Source organism: Amblyomma maculatum, chromosome 1 (genome assembly GCF_055883805.1).
Source record: "Amblyomma maculatum isolate TAMU_Amacu chromosome 1, ASM5588380v1, whole genome shotgun sequence".
In the NCBI taxonomy this organism is placed as follows: domain Eukaryota; kingdom Metazoa; phylum Arthropoda; class Arachnida; order Ixodida; family Ixodidae; genus Amblyomma; species Amblyomma maculatum.
In genome coordinates, this window is record NC_139344.1 from 72,176,550 (window position 1) to 72,199,421 (window position 22,872).

The 22,872-nt window shown below is 46.3% G+C and overlaps 1 protein-coding gene and 1 long non-coding RNA gene across 3 annotated transcripts; both read right to left on the reverse strand.

Annotated features, from left to right (window-relative positions):
• Positions 1 to 2,821: 2,821 nt before the first annotated feature.
• On the reverse strand, positions 2,822 to 5,938 carry LOC146202780 (uncharacterized). Its single transcript, XR_014703750.1, has 3 exons — positions 5,630 to 5,938; positions 3,883 to 4,031; positions 2,822 to 3,800 (listed from the first exon to the last, which is right to left on the reverse strand). It is a non-coding gene; the product is annotated as an uncharacterized LOC146202780 (long non-coding RNA).
• Positions 5,939 to 10,261: 4,323 nt separating this feature from the next.
• On the reverse strand, positions 10,262 to 21,560 carry LOC146202781 (uncharacterized). 2 transcript variants are annotated; one of them, XM_084588330.1, is made up of 2 exons: positions 21,448 to 21,560; positions 10,262 to 18,026 (listed from the first exon to the last, which is right to left on the reverse strand). In XM_084588330.1, exon 2 carries the CDS (start codon positions 14,126 to 14,128, stop codon positions 12,176 to 12,178), a length of 1,953 nt encoding a protein of 650 aa, XP_084444456.1. In that variant the 5' UTR covers positions 14,129 to 18,026; positions 21,448 to 21,560; the 3' UTR covers positions 10,262 to 12,175. The 2 variants fall into 2 exon arrangements, with proteins under 2 accessions (XP_084444456.1, XP_084444455.1); XM_084588329.1 differs by lacking the exon at positions 21,448 to 21,560 and adding an exon at positions 20,552 to 21,024.
• Between the last annotated feature and the right edge of the window lie 1,312 nt (positions 21,561 to 22,872).

Genomic DNA, 22,872 nt, shown 5'->3' on the forward strand with positions numbered 1-22,872 from the left:
GCATCTGAACAAAGCTGAGCAAAACTACAGTGCCACGGAGCAGGAATGCCTTGCGGTAGTATTTGCAGCAAGACAATTCCGTCCCTATCTTTTTGGAATTCCGTTCACCGTAGTCACAGATCAGGCCAGTCTCACATGGCTTATGACTACCAAGAACCCTAGCGGGCGCCTCACACGGTGGAGTCTCCTCCTCCAAGAGTACAACATTAGCCTGCGGCACAGACCGGGAAGCAAGAACTCAAACGCCGATGCCCTGTCACGACTTCCCCATGACGAAGCCCCCTTTGACGAAGAACGGATGCCGCTCTTCATTGCTGAGGAGCAAAGAGCTAACATAGCCAGCCTCCAACAAGACGACCCCTTCCTGAAACAAATCATCCGACATCCGACTCACCAGGACGAACCGGCTTCAAGAAAAATACGCCGCGCCGCAAGGGCCTTCTGCTTGGAAAACGGGGTGCTGCTCAGGAGAGCAAAAGGCTTCCAGGAAGAAAGATTGGCCCTGGTTGTACCTCGGTCACTTCGACACGAAATCCTAGTGTCCTGTCACGATGACATAACGGCAGGCCACTTGGGCATGAAGAGGACCCTCGACAAGATTCGCCAGCGCTACTATTGGCCGAAGATGTTCTCCGATATCACGAGGTACGTCTCTTCGTGTACAGACTGTCAGACGCGGAAGACCCCGCCCACCAGACCATCGGGGTTGCTACAGCCCGTGCCACCAGCCCAACGGCCGTTTCAGCGCATCGGAATGGATTTCTTGGGTCCACTTACAGCATCGTCAGGCGGTAATCGGCATGTGATCGTCATGATCGACTACCACACCAAGTGGGTGGAAGCCGTCGCTACGCCAGAAGCCACTGCAGCGTGTGCAGCCAAAGCTTTCCTGGAGGCGATAGTTCTCCGGCACGGGGCTCCGGAACAGATTATCACGGATAGGGGACGCCACTTCGTAGCCGATATGATGGAGGAACTCTTTCGCTTGACCGAAACGAATCACACCCGGACAACTGCTTACCACCCCCAAACAAATGGCCTCTGCGAGCGTTTTAATCGAACTATAGCGGAAATCATAAGCCAGTACGTCTCCTCCGACCACCGTGACTGGAACCAATTCCTCCCGTTCGCGACGTTTGCTTATAACTCCTCGGTACATGAGACAACAGGCTATTCCCCGTTCTTTCTGCTATATGGGCGCGAGCCGACGCTGCCAATCGACGCAGCGCTCCAGATAAACCCTGAGGGTATCATGGCACCTTCGAACGAAGAGGTTCTGCGCCGATGGAACACAGCAAGGGAGCTGGTGCTAGAACGCGAAATGAGGGCACAGGAGACGAACAAAGAGCGCTATGACAAGACGCGCCGGACGCAGCAACTCACGGCAGGTGATCTCGTTTATGTGCGAAAACCAGTGGCAAAGCGGGGGCGAACTTCAAAGTTCCTTCATCCATACCATGGACCGTACCGGTTGGTGAGACAAACCGCAGAAAACGACTGGGAAGTTGAGAATCGTCGTGGACGCCGTGATGTGATAAACGTAAGCCGGCTTAAACCTTACGTTGACCGCGGCGAGAAGACCGAGACCGAGGTGACCAAGCAAGTTGTCTCCTGCCCCGAAGCCCAGTGCTCGGCCCGACAGGACCCTGCTACACCCGACTCGGATAGCGACGACGAGTTCTTCGATGCACTAGATACAGTGCCGTGTGACAGTGAAGAACCACCCCAACAGCCAACCCTTCGGACAAGATCACGCCGCAGTGCAGTGCCACCCCGACGAGACGACTTCGTCTATTACTAGCCGTGCAGGCTGGATTCGACAGTGTTGTGCGTGTGTGCGCATGTGTGCCATTTATTGTTTTTTTTTTTTTCATCATCGGGACCAGCGAGACTCGCTCACCGACAGAAGTGTGCGCGGGTATATGTGTGTGTGCGTGACTAAGACTGCCACAGTGCGAGCCAGGGACAAAAACTCTCAGACCGCGGCGACAGTGTGCTGTGACTAAATTATCCACTGACTCTAGGACATTAATTGTGACAGCGACAAGATTGAGTGGACATCAGAACATTTTTACGAACTCCAAACTCTCGCACAGGTGATTTACCTCTGTGCTACATTGTGGTGTGTGACTCTAGCTACATTGTGGTGTGTGACTAACTACATTGTGGTATGTGACTTTCTGTACTGTTGAAATGTGATATGAAAATTATTGTAAGGTGAGTGAGGACACTCACCCATCTTTTTCCACCGGGAAGGATTGTAACGTGGCGCACGCCACCTGGGAGTCGTGGAAAGAAATAAAGAAACGCGCTTGCTGCTCATCCCGACAGAGGGGGCAAGGACAGTCGAAAGGGAAGCAAAAATGTAGAAAGGACGAAAGGTTACGCAAGGAAGCAGCGTCCCTCGCTTTGCAGGGAGTACCCCTCCCCACGCCCTCGGCACTGAAGGGGGTATAAAGAGAACCAGAAAACGAGGCCAGAGCAACCTCGTCCGGGAGCGTTCGAGAGCGAGAGTCTTGGTTTGACCCTGACCTCCTCCCGAAGCGCCCGAACGAGCCGTCGGCGAAGACGCCAGCGACAGCTCCCCGCTGTCCTAAGTCTCGTCGTCGGAGTCGCTGCTGCAGACGCCAGTGACAGCTCCTCGCTGTCCTAAGTCTCGTAGCCCTAGCCACGACATCGACCAATAGCTTTGTCGGGATCGAGAGCAGCTTGCGCTACAAAACGCAGTCCACTGAGTCGTAAACTTTCCTCGGACATCGCGGGTACCCGTACTCGCGACAACGTATTAGCATTCGCATGCTGTATCTGCCCCTTGCAAGGTTTCACATGACGTGCAGTGATGAGGAGGCACCGAAGAAACAAAGAAAACAACTTTATTTCGAGAGAAGGCCTACAGAATTTCTCTAGATAAGTCCTAGAGCATATTCCATTATGTCCTGAGGGTAAACAATTGACGTTATTAAAAAAAAAAAAAAAAACTCTCCGCAGCGAAGTGTTGTGCTTTCTTAGTCGCTCAGCAGTATAAATTATCGCTAAGAACACATTATTATATCGCTCACATAATAATAATAAGCGCAATTACACTGTTGTCTTGTAAACTGTGGACCTTAACGGATGCGGAACAGTGAGCCTGTGAAAAGAGAGATGTGACATGGTCACTTGTGAAGTCGGCTCACTTTAATTACTTCCATTTACTTCCAGCTTGACCTCAAGAAGCTGAACAACTCTGATCGGCATAATTATTCGCTATCTAGCTTTACACACACCCTGAACCCACAGTTGCTCTGTCTTTCCTACTTTTTGTTTCAAGTGGCAGCTTTGATGCAATACTTGAAGGGCCTGCGAGCGGGTCGCACACCATGTGGAGTTGCCGCGATAAGCAAACAGCAACATGCTTTGTGTGCACGTTTGCTTGGCCGCAGCCAGAAGCGAAACACATAGACATGGGTACAAGACTGCACTCACTACGACAAAAAAAGTCATATGAAACTGCGCTCCAGTTATTGTTAGTCGCAGCAAACATATTGAAACAATTGTTTTGGCTCCAGCGGCCAATGCTGTGCCTCGTTGATGCCAGTCTGTTGAGCATTTGGGTTAAGTATAGTGACAGTTGTGCTTTGCAATTAAATAGTAATGATGAAGCACAAATCTGTGCCTGTGTGCAGCAATTACTTCTTTTGACGGTCTTTCATAGGCATCAATCATAAGGTGGCGCTCTGAAGCTATGCTTGCAGCTGTGTCTCTGTGTGAAGAGCCCTGAGACCGTTTCTCCGCATCCTGGAGGAGCCTCTGGACGTACGCTGCGCGAAATAGCCATCGTGATTACAACAGTTCACTTAGTTTTTTGTGTAATAATATAAGTAAAACAAAGTTTTAACTTACAAAAAGTATGCTCCATTTTCACTGAAGCGGCACTGAAATGTCCTTTTCTTGATTTTGCCATTTTCACTTTCCAGCCGTCCTCTCCTTTCTTTTTCTGTGCCTGGAGCTTAGAAGAATTTTCATTGAAGTGAATAACAGCCAGATGTGACCTAAAAAGAAGGTAAATATGAATGAATTTCTCATACTTTGGAAAAAAATGTGTTTCTTGTTGCCTACTAGCAAAATTATACCAAGTAGAGGCTACTATAAGAAACCATTATGCATTATATTCAAATCACTGCAGCAGAGATTGCTTTTGTTTTAGCTTCTATATCCAGCGCCTTTATATCAAATTAAAAATGTGATGCAATGATCTTCAAGCAGAAAAATGAATGTATGACATGGGCTATACAACTTCATATCGTGGATCACCCGTGTTCTCCCTGCTGTGGTATTCTAGCGATCATCATTAGTCCAAGTGATCAAGTGAACCTTGAGCATTCTTTCAGTTTCAATACATTAGCTTTGGGACATTCGAGATGGTTCTAGAGGGGTCGGAAACTTGCGCTGATAACTTCCAGTTCTTTAAAAACTACCTTTGTCTTGGGACTGCACTAAGATGAGGAGCACAAAAGAGAGACAAGGTGTTTTTCCAGCCAGCCCTCCATACTCGCCCCCAACTTTGTGTCATTGCAGTGTCTCAGCTCATGTCATTTTTGTCTGTATGTATTCCTGGTGCACTGTTCTTTATCTCATCCCATCTGCCTATTCTAATATAACAGCAATGACTTTCAATGAGGACCCTTGGTAGCCTGTGCAGTATGTCTATAGCCTCCTGTCTCACTTTTTCCACGGAAGGGGATTACAGAATGGCTAGTGCTACCATTCTACCAAATATGTTTTTACCATATTATATGAAGCATCCTTGAATGTCAGAAGTGTGCACTGCAGTCTCCTCCAAATGTATGATAACTACCTTTGACATGGAAGTGTTCCAAGTTTCGAAAAGAAAGACACAAGATAAGTTTAGCTAATTTTACAGCAGTGTATTTACTATCAGGATGGAAGGATTGTGGCAGCTGGCTCATAAGGTGCATTGAATGCCTACTTTATGCAGAAGTTGGGATTGAGTTACGTGGAGGGCACTTTTTTTGGCAGATGTCAGGGTCGACTCCTGTGAATCGCAATTGTAGGGTCTCAATTTACCTGGCCTGATAACATGAGAGCTCCAGATCAAGCACTGCACTAAGAAGACTGAAGTCAAGCCCAACTTCCATAAAAAGAAGGCGCCAAATGCGTCCAGTAACACAGCAGCTTCCCCCTCCTCACATTAAAAAAACAAAAACAAAAAAAAAAACCTTTGAACTTTTTTTCTCTAAACCTCAGCACTAGACCATGAGAATGACTGTTTTGAGGTGCTTGAAATTGGTCACAAAGCAATTTTTCAGCCCTCCAGGGCTATTCCATAGCACGAACTAAAAGCAATCTGCTTAGTTGCAAGTTCCAATGGGCTGCTTAGCAAGTTGAAGAATCAAAAGGAGCAAAAGGAAATGGAGCAAATGATATGAACTTCTGGTCTTCTTTTTTGCACTGTGTTCTATTTCCTATGGTCTCTGTTCCTTTTATAATGACAATATTATGTACATACATTAAAAGCTTCATGCAAGGACTTATTGTTTGCACATGCCATGCAGAAAAGTTGGACTACATAGTCACACTGGAGGGAAAAATAATGTCTTAGTCTTCTCTTTCATTCAACAAACCTTACTTGCATCCCACCATCCGAGTATGCAATTGATTTGGGAGCAAACTTGATGACAAAGTTGTGAAAAGATTCAAGGGAAGATGTTTGGGCTTTGGGAGACAGTTGTCGAGTGTCAATCAAAAACTGGGAGTTCTTCAGAATGGAGTTCAGCTTCTTGAAAGCACATGAATCTGTTAAAAATATATACATAAAAAAATATATAAATATTTGGCTGATGAGTTGCAGTGTTGGTGTGTGTTCTAGTCAATCGTAGATGCTGAACCTGCTTACAGCTGCTGCATTGCAGCTGAAAACAGTTTTAGCATCATATTCTTAAAAACACCCCAGATCTTGTACTACTATATTACGGTGAAAAGAAATCTAAGAGATGTTGTCGAGCAAACATGCTACACTTTGTCTTCTTTAAAATTGTCAGTATAGGACAGTATGGAAAATCCCATTGTATTTGTGTTCCATACTAGCATGTATAACCAAGCTGCCTCAGTATTAAAATATCTTGCAGTCTCAGCACTCACATTTACATTATTCTGTTTCTTCACTTCATTAGGGGTTTCTTTCTCAGCTATGTCATATGTGAACTTCCTGTTATGTGCGAATGTATACAAAGTTTTTCTGTGAAGTTCTATTTGCATTACCTATCTCTTAAATTTATCATTGGTTGACAAATGCCACAAGTGTGAGCCGTGCACCTTCCAAACAACATCAAAGTGAAAACTTTACAAAAAAAAAACTATGCAAAACAGATTACCTCTGCTCATCCATTGCCTGTTTGCAAGGAGCTAATGCAGGAATTTGATGTATGGTCTATCATGGCCATCACGCTTATCGCATATGTGGTTCAACAGGCTGCTACATGCTGATGATCAGGTCACCATTACCCTGGCCCAGGGCAGCAACATAGACTTGTGATTGTCTGGATCCATGGTTCTATTGCTTCACAGCCCTTTGACCTGCTCACAGCTTCCAACTTTTTAAATGCAGTATAGAATATTGTTATTACCATGTATTCGCCCTAATTATTAAAGCAAGCAACTGCATGCATCTTTAGTTATGCACCAAGCATCAAAGTAGTGCTGTATGGGCGATTTGCTGCTCTTGCAATATGTCCAGATAGCTGGGTGGTGGTCTGTAGATGAAATTAAAAACTCATTACATAATAATATATGTCAGCAAATGTACCTCTTCACCAATGTTTGCAACGATAAAACGTTTTGTAATTCAATTGTTTGTATTATATAATGATTAATTTGATTCTTTTTATGTATAGACATGCAAGCAGCACTTGCCAAGGGCACTCTTGGTGAGGCTGAAAATAATTTCTCCTAATAATATGCAGAAATTGTCGCCTTTTGTTAAAGACTGCACTGAGACTCGTTAAGTTGAGGCCAGGCCCCCTGCTCGCACTATTGGGCACTGCAGCTGACTTCACACAGTTAATATGAATTGCAGCTTGCCAATTTTCATATCGCAGCATTGCCTTACCTCTACTATTCTTACCTGTTCCCATTGTAGAATATGGTCAGTCTGAATGATAACAACGTTGTACGTGCAGTACTTGGCGCTGTAGCCCGGGGAGTCGCAACGCCCATATCCTGCGAGGTCCACTTCCATTCCATCCAGCTGGCTGATGATCTGCACCCGCTGTTCCTGGAAAAGCTGGGACAAAAATAAATGTGCATTTGTGAGCCACTTGTAACATTGTGCCGAATGTGTCACTCGATCGTTGCACTACTGCATGCGCGTGCTGTTTTTTCTTTTTTTATTACGCAAGCTTGCCATAAGGCATATTATAAGAACCCGTGAAAATTATTTTCCGTTAGGAACCGGAGAAGGCTCTTGCTCTTATTGCTGTCGGTGAGCCATTTGGAGCAAATGGCTCAAGGAGCAAGGAGCCTCTTCCCTTGTTGTGGGTAATCCCCCCCCCCCCCTTTCCGCAGGAAAAATCTAGTTGTGTATATAACTCCTGTCTACGCTCCTGTCAAAACCAACTCTTACACTTCCGATCGGCAGCTGATCGCTTAGGGATAAAGAGGCACAACTTTGAGCGACTAAGCCAGTTCACGCGAGTGATAACGTTTCATTCGCGACCCCCCCCCCCCCCCCCCCCCCGCTCCTGCTGAAGGGTAAAGCCTCTTGGCACTTTTTTTTTTTTTCTGTTTCCATCTCTTCATTCCTGACTTTCTTTTTATCAACGCCCATCTCGGTTTTCACGTGTTTCTAATTCCTGGCCGCCTCGGTTGGTAAACTTGGACGCGGCTCCATCCGCGCGACATTTCAGGGTGCGCTCTGTACAAACACCACACGGCGTTAAAAAAGGAAAAAGAAAAAAAAAGCTACAGGGCGGGAGTCATGCTGCGATAATAATCGGGCACCGAACAGAGTTTGTTTACTTCCTGTCGGCGCGCGTGTTCGCCGTTGCAGTCAGCTGACGCCGAACCGCGGCTGACAAACTACACCACAGCGCACAACTACGCAGTCCCCTTCTCCTCATCCCCTTCCTTTTTTTTTTTTTTTTTTGTTTACAATCGATCGTTATCTTTCACGAAGGGGCATCATATAGTCAAAAGCAAGAGGAACCTAAACACGGAGGTTTCAAGGTTCGGGCAAGGTGCACGAGAGAGTTTCCCTCCGCAACGCCCGGAAGACCGCTCTCTGCGATCTCGATTCTGAATTTCTAGTCTTTCGCTAACATCTCATGCCCTTGCTGCGGTACGGATATTATGGGCCCCGAGCTTGAAAAGCGACTTCGGCGAATGAGTACCGAGATGGGACTCGACCCCCACAAGTACACGCCGTTGAAGAATCCGCTGCTAAACCCCGACGATGATAGTATATACGGCTTATATTTGTGCATTGGTGCGTGGGGTCGACTAGCATAACATTAAAAAATAATAAAATCCCATCGTAAGCTCGCCACTAGTTTATTTTGAGCAGTGTAGTTCACAGTGATCATGACAAATCTTGCTATATGCATGCCACAACGCCGAGCAAGATCGCCTGAGTTAAAAAAAAAAAAAAAAAAACAATCCACTCTGCACTGTGATAACGCGTCTAAAGCTAATATTATCACAATCTTTTCATTTTACACTTACCGGCAGGGTTGGAAGAAACAGCGTTGGTACCGCTCCGTCATGCAGACTCAGTCTTGTTGGGATCCCAAAATCGCGAACCACATATCCGGGTAAAGCAAACGTAGATAAACGCTCTCATCACCGATGCTGGCTATCCGATGATCTGTAGCCACTGTTTCCGGAGGTTGGCGTTTTGAAGCACTTGATGCAGAATGTTTTTCCTGCCGTCACTAGCAATACCTTCGCAGCCAGGGACTGCACACTGTAACAACCTCCCGCTCATGTCCCGTCAACAACAATTCAGCGCTTCGATAACTGCCTTCACGAACTCAAGAGAGTGACCAGTCTAGCCCAGAACTGTTCTGCACCCGTCGCGCACACGACGTAACACAAAATCGAAGGTGAGGTCAACGCTACGTGGCAACAAAACTTTCGCGAGTTCGTGCCGAAGGCCGATGACGATGAAGCAGACGACAAGAGGCCCCCGGCGGCGCGTCGGCAAGCAAGCGCGCCAAAACGGAAGTTGCGGCGTGCGGCGCTAAGCAAAAAAAGTAAAAGCGCAGATGCGTCAGTTGTGACGTGTCAGTGGGCGAGGCCTTGGAGGAGGGTCAGCCTTTGCGCGCGCTAAAAAGTTGAAAAGAGGAGGAAAGCCGCGAAGGCGCAGATATTCAAAATTTGATTGCAAATAACTCTGCTTCCAAATGCCGCATTTAAAAAATTTTTGCGGGAAGGTTATCTTACATCGACATTCTTTCACATACTAGGCATAGGGAAACTGTATCGCTAAGGCTGTTTTGGGCCCCTTTAAACATAATATTTTGTTTTGCAATACTTGTTATTTAATGTGGACGCTTTTGGTCTGGAACCAGTGTCCATAATAACGAGGCAGGAGTGTATTCTGTCAAGATGTGTTTTAAGTTTTGTGCATAAAAATTGGAATTCAGCGATGCCTCCCATCAGTGCAAGCCTGAGAGACTGCCATAGGGGCTTACTGTTGAGAGCATCTTTTCAAGACTAATAAAATGTAGTTTTTGGCAGCATTTTGTGAAAGTGGCAACCAGTACTCTTAGTCAAGGTGGACAATCCTACTTATGGGCATGGCCAAACCTGTGCTTTCCTTGATGTTCAAATGGATGGACCAGAAAATTTGCTATTAATGACAAAAAGTTTCTCGAATAGAGTCGGGTGCTTGCATTTACATCTTTGTCGTACCCACTGTTCTTTGAAGGAAATGAAGCCATAAATCTTCTTGTCGACAAGGGCTTAAAACATTGGTAGTACTGCTCCAATTGCACTCTCAGCATTCTTGTGCCTTTACAGTTCCCATTTTCTGCCTTTACCTGCTCACTCAAGTTCCGTTCCTGTGAAAAGCAGATTTTCATCACAGCTAAAAACAAAGTACAAATGTCCAGGCTTTACCACTAATGATGTCTGCCGATTATGACGCAGATTAGCACCAGAAAAGCCAAACTAGCACATGCAAGATAGTTAAATGCAAAACTATGACAATAGGTCTACTAGCACATACAAGATAGGTAATTGCAAAACTATGACAATCGGTCTGCTCTACTTTTTATTCTCTCATCTGAAGAATATTTGCCAACACACTTTTAATATCAGTTTTTCAATCTTCTTGAATCCTACAGAGGCCTGCTGTCTAATACATTATTTTTGCAAGAAACTATAATCTGGCAATCATTAGGCTCTATATAGCCTCACAAGCATGTTAAAATGCACAGTGAAATGGCACAGTGAATATGCTACATTTGGTTTAGTAGTTTCTGCTAAACATTTTCCATGGTTTTCCCCAGAAAGTATTCTCAACAGCAGCCCTTTACAAATTTCCTGGGCACAATGTGGCGCATGCCAGTACAAACAAGGTTTACTTGCCTGTGGCAAGCAGCATAACTATATAAAACTTGCACTCTAATGCATTCTGAAAAAGCTTAATACTGAGCACAGATTATTTTAATGGTTGCAAATTGTCACCAGTAAATGGTGCTGGGTTGCTATGCCTGAATTCTAGTGCAATATCCAAAACATTGACTGAATCCAGCAAATAGGATAACAGCAAAATCTAGCACATTCAAATGAATAGCTTGTACTCAGTAAATGACTCAAAGTGACCATCTTTATTGAGAAAACAAAAACCAAACACGTTCCAAAGAACAAAGTAAACAAGTGGTTGGCTGAACTGGGCAATAGTCATTTTGGGCACATTTGTAGTTCGTGCAAGTTTTTGTTGCGAACTAGCACAATGGGATTAATATTGACAACAGTTTGCACCTGCTGTTAAGAAGACGAAAATTTTCATTCTTGAACCAAACGCACAAGTTAGTGTAGTCCAGGGGTTCTCCTCGCTTTCCATAATACGAGAATCCTTCCTGATCAGGGCTGGAGGTGTGGCCCTCATCTTCCGATTCACTGTCCAATACTCAAATACGCCGCCAACCACGCTTCAGTGGAGTACCATCATCACTGCATGAATTAACAGAGCCATCACTACAAGAACTAGCATGGGCTTCACTGCAGTCGATTTCATCATTGCTTCTACTTGCTTCATCTTCCTTGGCAGAAACAAAGCTTCCAGACTTTGTAACATGCATATCTTTAGAATTGTTTGCTATCACATCATTTGTAACATCATCTAACTTGGACACGTTCAGCCTCTTCACCGAGACTGGCAGTTCAGGGTGAATAGTCTTCTGGTGCGTCATAAGGGCCTTTGGTAGTCTGTAACCCTTGCAGCAATGGCCACAGTAGTAGACTGGCTTGTTGTCTTTCACAGGCTGTTGAGCTTTATCTTCCATCAAAGGCCTCGCATGACAACTAGCTGGTCCACCTTGATGAGATGATTTTTTGCCATCCATAATCTCAACATTTGGTTTGTTGCCATGAGGGCACTGCATGTTGACAGCCCTTAGATTGTTCGCGAGGTCTAGCTGCGTGGTACAAGGACCGAGTGCCTGCTTGGCTTTGTCCAAGCTACCTGGCAAATTTTCGTGCTTCTTTTGCTTATCAGTGGCATGCTTTTTCCCCAGAGGAATGGGCTCCAAATCGCCAAACTTTTCAGGAGAGCTTCTCTCCTTGCAATGAATGTCCCGGTCATCACCCTTTGCAGATGGCACTAGCAAAGAATTTTTCTTTGAGCGAGAATAGTGCAGCGCTGTGCACGTTGAAGAAATATGGTCACTGGGCTCGGATCTTGCAACAGGCTTATTTGCGGAGCCTTGATCAGAACTGTCTGCAGCATCTATGCCTTTAACGGCGCTTGTCGTAGCAATGTCCACACTACTCATTCCATCTTTATTGTGCATCTGCTTTTCCTGGTCCAGCTGTATTTGCCGAGTTATGTCTTTGACCTCGTTGTTTTCAAAGCTCTTCACTAGAAGCTGCAGACTTGAATGGCAACGCCCATGGTGAAGCATCATCTGCCTTTTCCGTTTGTAGAACTTCTCACAGTGACCACAAAAGTAGTTTACACCATGACCCAAGGACATGTGTCGAAATAGTCTAACGGTTGCATGCGAGCAGAGTGGCACAGCTTGCATATGTGCATAGCATTCGCACCACGCAGTACCATGTCTTCTTCAAAGGGAGCCTCACCAGTGTTGGCGGCTACAGAGTAGTGCAGCACTGAATAAATACAGCCACTGGGCTCAGATCTTGCAACAGGCTTACTTGCAGAGCCTTGATGAGAACTGTCTGCAGAGTCTATGCCTTTAACGGCACTTGTCGTAGCAATGTCCACACTACTCATTCCATCTTTATTGTGCATCTCCTTTTCCTGGTCCAGCTGTATTTGCCGAGTTATGTCTTTGACCTCGTTGTTTTCAAAGCTCTTCACTAGAAGCTGCAGACTTGAATGGCAACGCCCATGGTGAAGCATCATCTGCCTTTTCCGTTTGTAGAACTTCTCACAGTGACCACAAAAGTAGTTTACACCATGACCCAAGGACATGTGTCGAAAATAGTCGAACGGTTGCATGCAAGCAGAGTGGCATAGCTTGCATATGTGCATAGCATTAGCACCACGCAGTACCATGTCTTCTTCAAAGGGAGCCTCACCAGTGTTGGCGGCTACAGAGTAGTGCAGCACTGAAGAAATACAGCCACTGGGCTCAGATCTTGCAACAGGCTTACTTGCAGAGCCTTGATGAGAACTGTCTGCAGAGTCTATGCCTTTAGCGGCACTTGTCGTAACAATGTCCACACTACTCATTCCATCTTTATTGTGCATCTCCTTTTCCTGGTCCAGCTGTATTTGCCGAGTTATGTCTTTGACCTCGTTGTTTTCAAAGCTCTTCACTAGAAGCTGCAGACTTGAATGGCAACGCCCATGGTGAAGCATCATCTGCCTTTTCCGTTTGTAGAACTTCTCACAGTGACCACAAAAGTAGTTTACACCATGACCCAAGGACATGTGTCGAAAATAGTCTAACGGTTGCATGCAAGCAGAGTGGCATAGCTTGCATATGTGCATAGCATTAGCACCACGCAGTACCATGTCTTCTTCAAAGGGAGCCTCACCAGTGTTGGCGGCTACAGAGTAGTGCAGCACTGAAGAAATACAGCCACTGGGCTCAGATCTTGCAACAGGCTTACTTGCAGAGCCTTGATGAGAACTGTCTGCAGAGTCTATGCCTTTAGCGGCACTTGTCGTAACAATGTCCACACTACTCATTCCATCTTTATTGTGCATCTCCTTTTCCTGGTCCAGCTGTATTTGCCGAGTTATGTCTTTGACCTCGTTGTTTTCAAAGCTCTTCACTAGAAGCTGCAGACTTGAATGGCAACGCCCATGGTGAAGCATCATCTGCCTTTTCCGTTTGTAGAACTTCTCACAGTGACCACAAAAGTAGTTTACACCATGACCCAAGGACATGTGTCGAAAATAGTCTAACGGTTGCATGCGAGCAGAGTGGCACAGCTTGCATATGTGCATAGCATTAGCACCACGCAGTACCATGTCTTCTTCAAAGGGAGCCTCACCAGTGTTGGCGGCTACAGAGTAGTGCAGCACTGAAGAAATACAGCCACAGGGCTCAGATCTTGCAACAGGCTTACTTGTAGAGCCTTGATGAGAACTGTCAGCAGCATCTATGCCTTTAAGGGCACTTGTCGTAGCAATGTCCACACTACTCATTCCATCTTTATTGTGCATCTCCTTTTCCTGGTCCAGCTGTATTTGCCGAGTTATGTCTTTGACCTCGTTGTTTTCAAAGCTCTTCACTAGAAGCTGCAGACTTGAATGGCAACGCCCATGGTGAAGCATCATCTGCCTTTTCCGTTTGTAGAACTTCTCACAGTGACCACAAAAGTAGTTTACACCATGACCCAAGGACATGTGTCGAAAATAGTCGAACGGTTGCATGCGAGCAGAGTGGCACAGCTTGCATATGTGCATAGCATTCGCACCACGCAGTACCATGTCTTCTTCAAAGGGAGCCTCACCAGTGTTGGCGGCTACAGAGTAGTGCAGCACTGAAGAAATAGCCACTGGGCTCAGATCTTGCAACAGGCTTACTTGCAGAGCCTTGATGAGAACTGTCTGCAGAGTCTATGCCTTTAACGGCACTTGTCGTAGCAATGTCCACACTACTCATTCCATCTTTATTGTGCATCTCCTTTTCCTGGTCCAGCTGTATTTGCCGAGTTATGTCTTTGACCTCGTTGTTTTCAAAGCTCTTCACTAGAAGCTGCAGACTTGAATGGCAACGCCCATGGTGAAGCATCATCTGCCTTTGCCGTTTGTAGAACTTCTCACAGTGACCCTGGAGGAGACAAAGTCACCTACGCTATGATAAGGAACTTAAGCACCGAACATCTGCAAGACCTAACGAGGTACATCAACGAAGAACTGTGGGAGAAGGGACAGGTCCCATCAGCTTGAAGACACGCGGATATCATCACCATACCAAAGGCTGGAAAGCCACCGGCTGTGGAGAGTCTCCGTCCTATCTCCCTCACTTCTTGCCTGGGAAAACTCTATGAAAAAGTAGTCCACCTAAGGCTCCAAAATTACATCGACGAAAACATCTTTCCTTCCTGCATGCTGGGCTTCCGCAAGGGACTCTGCACGCAAGATGCTTTCCTCCGGATTAGGGAAGAGGTAATCAACACCATACCCCGAAAAGGCGAAAATTTCATTCTGGCACTAGATCTCAAAGGAGCATTCGACAACACTGGCCACCAAACCATATTGCAAGAATTAAACAATATCAACTGCGGAGAGAAAATTTTCAAATACGTGAAGGCTTTCCTCTCAGATCGCACAGCCACCATAGGAATTGGAGAGATCCGATCACCAAAAGTACCCATGCCGAACAAAGGTACACCGCAGGGTTCAATAATCTCTCCAATGCTATTTAACATAGCAATGATAAATTTAGCAAAAAAACTGTTGACCCGCACTGATATTGGCTTCACTTTATACGCGGACGACATCACCATCTGGGCTACTCAGGGATCCTTGGCGCAAAAAGAAGAAGCTCTGCAAGCCGCTATAGACCTAGTCGAAGAATTTGCCGGGGAGAGCGGTCTTCAATGCTCCCCAGAAAAATCCGAACTTATCAGGCTACACAGAAGAAATTACAAGTCCCCAGGAGAAATTCAGCTCTCTAGGAGACCAGATAATTCTAGAGAAGGACAAGATCAGTTTTGGGGCTGTGGTTGCAAAGCAATTTGAGAGTGGATTATACAATCAAAACACTCAAAACCACAGTCAACCAAATTTCCAGAATGATTAGAAGGGTGACCTGCCACCGGAAAGGGATGAGGGAGGACACCCTACACCTTGTACAGGCCTTAGTCGTTAGCAGAATTACCTACGGGCTCCCATATCACGAAATTAGATTCACTGATAAAAGGGCCATTGACACTATCATAAGAGGAGCCTATAAAACGGCCCTAAATCTCCCGCCAACAACATCAACGGAACGTCTTTGGGCACTCGGAGTGCACAACAACTTCGAGGAGCTCAAGGAGGCGGTTCTAGAGAGTCAGAAACAACGCCTAACAACAACGCAGGCGGGTAGGGAAATCCTGTCAAAACTAGGGCTATGGCAGGCACTAAGAACTTCTGAGACCAAATCACAAATTCCGACATCCACAAGAAACAACATTATGTGAACCCGATACCCAGGCACATGCACCATGAGTTACAGAAGGGTCGAAGGAAAGCCAGATGTCAAATCATTGGAAAAACAATTGTCTAAAGACGCGGAAGTTGTCTACGTGGACATAGGGGCTTACGGCGAACCTGGCAAGTTCACAATAGCTGCAGTTGACCACAAGAGGCCAATTATTCAGGCTTCGATCTATGCCAAGGATCCTGCGGAAGCGGAATCACTGGCAATAGCCATCACCATAAAAACACAAGACAACCAAAATAAGTCATCACACGTAGTGACGGACTCCCAACCAGCCTGCAGGGACTACCTGGCCGGAAAACCTCACAAAAGAGCGTGTGCAATATTACGTTCCATCTCCCAGACGCACACAATTACATGGACACCTGGACACGAAGGCCTAGAAGGAAATGAGGTAGCGAATGATCTAGCCCGAGCTCTTACAAACCGGGCGGATCCCCATCCCTACCTCACCCCTCTCCTAGGACCCTACGGCGACAGGCTGGAACACCTACGGTTAGAAAGAATTTTCTTACCACCACACAAACACTTTCCTTCCTCGGACGCTATAGACTGGAGAAAAATACACATTCCCTAATCTTCAAATTTTAAATAAGATAAGCCCAACAAAATACACGAGTTACTGTCCTTGGTGCGGTGCAAGCCCCACACTCTTTCACATCTCTTGGGAATGCCAGGACAAACCTGACCCAACGTTAATAGTGCCATGCCCGACACACGAGCAGTGGGAGGCGGCCCTGACCAGCGACAACCTGGACCAGCAAGCCTGGATTATCCAGCTAGTCCGCAAGTCAGCTGCTGCCAGCGGAGCCCTGGACTAGGGGCACCGACCACCCAGCTCCTGCGAATATTTACTGATTATATGCTCATTAAAAGTTTTCTCTCTCTCTCTCTCACAGTGACCACAAAAGTAGTTTACACCATGACCCAAGGACATGTGTCGAAAATAGTCTAACGGTTGCATGCAAGCACAGTTGCACAGACTGCATATGTGCATAGCATTAGCACCATGCAGTACCATGTCTTCTTCAAAGGCAGCCTCACCAGTGGTGGCAGCTACAACAGTGTGACAGTCTACAATGTAAAAAAACAAGTCACTCACAGAGCCATTTGTGAACTGTACACATCTAGGACAGTCGAATGTTCTCCAGCAATGTGTTGCAAAAATATCTCAACATAACCAAACACAGCACCACACTTGCACCTAAACTCCGATAATTCAGAGCCTCGAGCAAATGAACTTTATCGTCTTGCATTGTCACACATTTTACAAGCATTCCAATTGCCAGTTTCACCTGTGGATTACCGTGCACAGAATTTTCTCCCAAATCATTTTTAGGCTCATGGCTTGCTCGAAGACATTTTGCGAGACTGGTAGAAAGGTTTGGTTTTCATAGTTCTTTCAGTTTGAAAGACTTGGGAATTTCTTCACCACGACAAAAAATCTGAAAGGGCTTATCTGAATGGCAGTTGCTGACATGGACGACAACATCCCAATCTAAGTTGCTTCCAAAAGGGCAATAAAAGCAATGAAATGCATAAAAACCATGCCTTTCTGTGTAATGCTTGATGACATCTAGACAGTGCATTTCTTTCGAACAAATGCAACATGAAAAATGGCAGAGTCCTTGATGAGCTGTTGAGAGGTGCTGAAAAAAGCGCTCAGTGCACAAAGCCTCGAAATTGCACCCTCCAATGCATGCATATTTCTGAATGTGGTCTATGTTGTTGTAAACTAATTTTGTATCAGGTACCACTTTTTCTTTGCACATGTACCAAAGTACAGTTCTTGAGCGATGTTTCATTAGTGCATGCACTCGAATGTGAGTCAGATTTCGTGACCTGTAAAAGCACATTGCACACTGAAATTTGCACGACCCATGGATAGCAACCATGTGACTAATTAGCTCTTCTTGAGTAGAAGCAACTGTGTCACAGTAGCAACAGCGATAATCTTCTGCGCTTATGTGGTCCAGCAGATGGTTCTTAAAGTTATCTTCATCCTCGGTGCAGAAGTCACAAAAAGTTTCCATGCACTTGAAAAACATCACAACACTTTGGGGGTCCAATTGGTTTGAAAATGCATCAATGCTCTTGCTCAGCCCAGATGCTGTCAGTAAATCGAGCATAATCTGCCTTTTCTTCAGGAGCTGCAACCTTTCGAATGATCCCATCTTCCTGCAAACATGGGGAGGAGCAGAGGAATGAGGCATGGTGACATACAGATTAAAAACATGTTAACTTCAGGCTACTAATTTTTCACACTTGAAAACGCATGCAGGTAAGCACAAGGCAAACAATACAAAGTGAAACATCAAATACATCACTGGTGGCCCAAGCTCACAGCAAGTGCCAGACAACAAGGAGAATCCAAACAGCCATATTTTTTTTTATGCTGAAGCTATAGAAAGATCTTTGCCACAACAGCAGCAAATGACCACTTTCGTAGCAGCTGAAGCCCTCGGCCAGTTAAAGAGGCACAGTCTAGCCAAAAGCAGAACTCGGCTACTTTGTGCCAGTGAACAGTGGAAAAAAGGTAAATATAGTATTTTTGAACTGTCTCTGACAAAATATGACTTGCTGGCCATGGTTTCTATTAGCAGGCATCCCTGAGTTCTGCCACCATCAAACGAGTCTCTTGCAGACTGTGCTAATTCCTAAATGGCAGTGGACACACTTTGTAATCTTTCGTAATGTGACATGGCTTAGCTACACAAAATATACTATGTCTGTACTTCACTGAGCCAGAAGACACATTGCATATTTGGCATACTTGAGAAATCACAGGTAATGTCAAAAACAGCTAGAAAAAAAATTCGAGATTACGTCCTGCACCCGTTCTTTCAATCTACCATGAACTCAGCTAATCACACCAAACAGAACTGTTACATGTCAGCAATATGCAGCCGGCTCAGGTAATTGACTGGGACTCCTTTAGGACGCACAGAAAACAGCAGCTATTACATCAAGGCGTGGTCAACTTAAATTGTCAAAGTGGCCGACACCACACAAACCATCGAGTTAGAGGACACAGTCCCACGTCTCAATCCACCCATCGCCACCCCAGCAAGTGTTACACCTTTCATGATCTCTCCGGGCACGCAGGATCACATATACCAGAAGCCCCTACCACGCAACATGGGCGCTTGCCTTTATCAGGGAAGGCAGAAAGTTAGAGCCAGCTATTACACCAAAAGACACCACAACCTCTCTGATATCCTCTGTGTCGACACGGCAGGGAATTCTAAAGTAGGATTTTTCACTGCAGTCGCTGCCTACGAAGATGGCAGAGTGGGGGCCGCCGCCACTATCCGAACTAATTCGCCTGCAGAAGCGGAAGGAGCCGCCATAGCACTCGCGCTTGCCCATTCAGCCATTGACAAAGACATTACCGAAATTTGTACAGATTCTCAGGCGGCATACCGCCACTACCTAAACGGCGTGGCGACACCGGCCGCGCATCACATTCTTGCCGCCGCCACCTCTCTCGACCAAACGGTTAATCTAACGTGGATCCCAGGGCATGCCTCGATCCCCGGTAATGAGCGCGTTCATGCGCTGGCTCGAGAACTCTCTACCCGAGCCCCGGATGATCAGGCACCCAACTCCGCGCAGGAGGCCACATCGGTCCTTTCCACATACCACCAAATCACCACATTCTACAAACACAAGCGCATGACACTGCCACCACCCCACAGCCCCTTGTCACCCTTATCCAGTGCCACATGGCGACAATTGCAGACGGATTGTTTCATTTCCCCCTACCGTCTCTCATGCCTTCACCCTGGCTTGCCCCCTCACTGCGACACCTGCGGCGAGCCAAAATCTTCACTTTTCCACTACCTGTGGGAATGTCCTTCCCCCCAGGCAGTGCCCCCATCCCCCATCCCACCTTTTCTTCCTGGGAGGCTGCTTTGCGGACAGATCAACCCGCCGGTCAGAAATGGCTGGTAGATTGGGCTCTATGTGAAGCAAAAGCCCGTGGACTCCTGGACTAGTAGGGGAGCACCCTGGAAGACTTTTTTTTTATTAAATAAAGTTGTTTCCATCCATCCATCCCACACTGAGACCGCTACTACGCGGGAGCGCAAGAAGTCGCTCGAAACTCTACTCGCCACTCGGAAATGGGGCCGCGATATTCGACTTCTGGCGCACGCACACACCAATATCGAGAACTATGCAATCGAACTCAGAGCTAGCATAACACGTGGAACCTTTCAACATTTACGCGATCCAGCAGGAGCCAAACTCCAAACACACTAAAAGCTCGAGCGAATCTTCCACGTATCCTGGCACGCCAGACGAGCTCAAACAAGAGCTTATAAATACTGACATCTCCCTCGAACCAACAACCAACCTCCCCTTTTGTCTGGGCGCGGACGATCTAGGCCTAGATGCTACAATCACTCTTGCCGCCTTGCGGAGAACTCAATCGCTCTCAAGACAACTTCGGTGGCCGGACCGCGACATTATTCCGTTTCCAGCCCAGATAATAATAATTGGATCACAGGAAGGGAAAGGCGCAGTACCTGTCACACTTGCTATGCGGACACCTGAATTGTCTGGGCTGGAAACGGAATGTCGCAGTCCGGCCGACCGGCCCTCTAAATTTTGAGCTTCAGCTATAGATTGTCGAGGAGACCGAAATCAATGGGCTCATGCTGTACTATATAAGCGTCCAATCAGAAGCATATTATACTTACGTTTTAAGAGTTAGCTTCTTAATCAACAAGCGCCCGCTCTTGTAAAAAGGCACGCCAAGTTAGGACTAGTTAGGACTCAGAAGAGCCAGCAAATCAGCGAATGCATTTAGGGGAAGGAAAACGTGAGATAGGCTCGCACCCGATTTAATCTTTTTAAATCTTTTAAAATCTATTTATAATCCTATTAAAAAACACTGGGGAGTGTATATTTATTATTTGTTTTATACTGAGACCTCTCTCATAAGAAGTTAAGGTGCAAATACTATTTCTAACTGGATATCGCAGAGCAGACACTATCATCATCGTTGGCGTCACCTCATGACCTCACGTCAGTTCCTTCGTTTTCGGTTGCCGCTGGTTGTCGTGGCAACAGATACGCGCTCCAAAATGCATATGGCGCCACGGGCTGTCGCCATCGCGTCGACAGTCGTGCTACAGTGTACTAGAATCCCTTACGGCGCGGTTCAGGTGTCCACAGAGCATATATGACAAATACTGCGCCTTTCCTTTCCCGTGAACCAATACAGAAAAAAAAGAGGCAAGGATTTCGAGCAAGGCACATAAGCACAATTACATACTTTTTTTTTTTTTAATTTTTCACACGTATTCCCGTATTGCGCTTGTCCGTGTCTTACTTCCTTCCGTCCTTCGTGTACTTTCGCGCTATTTTCCATCACACGTATTCCTTCAAGAAACACTCCACTAACAGTTCTTGGCTGTCATGAAATAAGCTTTGTGGTCCGAGAAATGAAGAGAGCAATTGAGTTATCGGGAGGTTGCGGGAGGCAGCGCGGGGGTCCATAGGAACGTTGCGCAACGAACAGATAGCAGCGACTCGCTGACGCCGCTAGCGAGTGAAGCGAGCCTGGAAGCGAGTGAGAACGGGATGCACGCACCGTGATCCGCCGCTGTACGGTTGCTTCTGCGGATGAAGGATGCGAGCGCTATCGCTATTGTATCCCCCTCCGGACCGGTCGTCTCGGTGCGCCCGCATACTTGCGGAGCGGGTCGGCGTTTCCGCAACCGGAGAGCACCCTCGCCTCCACTCAGGAAAAGGGGGGGGGGGGGGGGGGGGGGGGGTGCACTAAAATGAGCACAGTGGCAAATTTTCGGCGCAGCTATGTGTACCGCGCAGCAGTGCTGCAACATTTCAGCATTGCTTTACCTTCGTATTTTATGTATTATCAATAGCTGCTGGCCAGGGGCGGCGCAACAATTCTGCTCGCGCTGGTTGGGGTACCAAGCCATACAAATGAACAGCTTCAGTGCTGCAGAAACAGTGATCAGTGTCGACTCTTATTCGGTCGCTTTGTGTATGCTCACAGCTAAGGACGGGTAGATAGAGTTCAAGGTCGCGACATTTGTATCGATTGCCGGTTTGTCTAATACGCACGAGAACGTTGTCGGTTTTAAACGTTAGTTGCTTGGTTCTACAACACTGCCAATGTTTTGCTACAGATAGTAAAAATAAGCAGAGACCGCCGTTTTCATTGCACGCAATTTATGTAGCCATTAATTATTCCATGCAGTGACAGTAGTGTGATGTGGTTTGCTGCTGTTCATGCTATGAAACCACCATGAACGACACATGCTCTTTCATTGCAGGAGACTGAGGGCACCTTGGTGGCAGTACTTTACCACCCATTCCATTGCATTTGATTGTGCCATGGGCGCCGTGGGTGTGGAGCGAATTGTAGGAAAGAAAGGGCGCCGCATTTGTCTGATAGTGCAGTGCCATTTGAAGCTTACCATCTTGAGCACTCATATAGCATTAACAGCCTTGCACTTCGTCCAATCTGTGGAATGCACGAAAATACCTTTTGTGCTGGCATATAGCCTGCAGTGCCATTCTGCAGATACCACCAGAGTGCAGCTTTGCTGGTAAAGCATACTGATGTAGGTGTATGGGTCGTTGGATAAAAAAGAAATGCTGTTCAGTTCACAGCAGAAGCACACCTGCAGGGTGCCGCACTGATTTGCACATTGCTCGAAAGGTACCAGCGTAATGCAAAAATAAATGCTGAGGCTTCCAACATTTGGAGGCAACACAGTTGCGAAATGTACTCAGGAAAATAAGTGATGTAGTACACAGTGACATGACCACTCGCTCAGTTTCGCACCATGTTGCACTGCAAAGTAGCAGTTATCACATCAAACTAGATAGAAGGAATCTTACTAGAAATTGTTGGCATGAGGATTGTTCTGTGCCCTAATCCCTGCATATTGGAAACTTGGCATTACAAGTTTCTGTGATGTCATGTCCAAATTTCTCATTGATACTGGTATCTTCCTTATTTCACTACTGTGCAAGTTGTACAGAT

Excerpts from the sequence above, each read along its gene's own strand:
- LOC146202781 (XM_084588330.1), bottom strand. The coding sequence starts at position 14,128 with ATGGTACTGCGTGGTGCGAATGCTATGCACATATGCAAGCTGTGCCAC.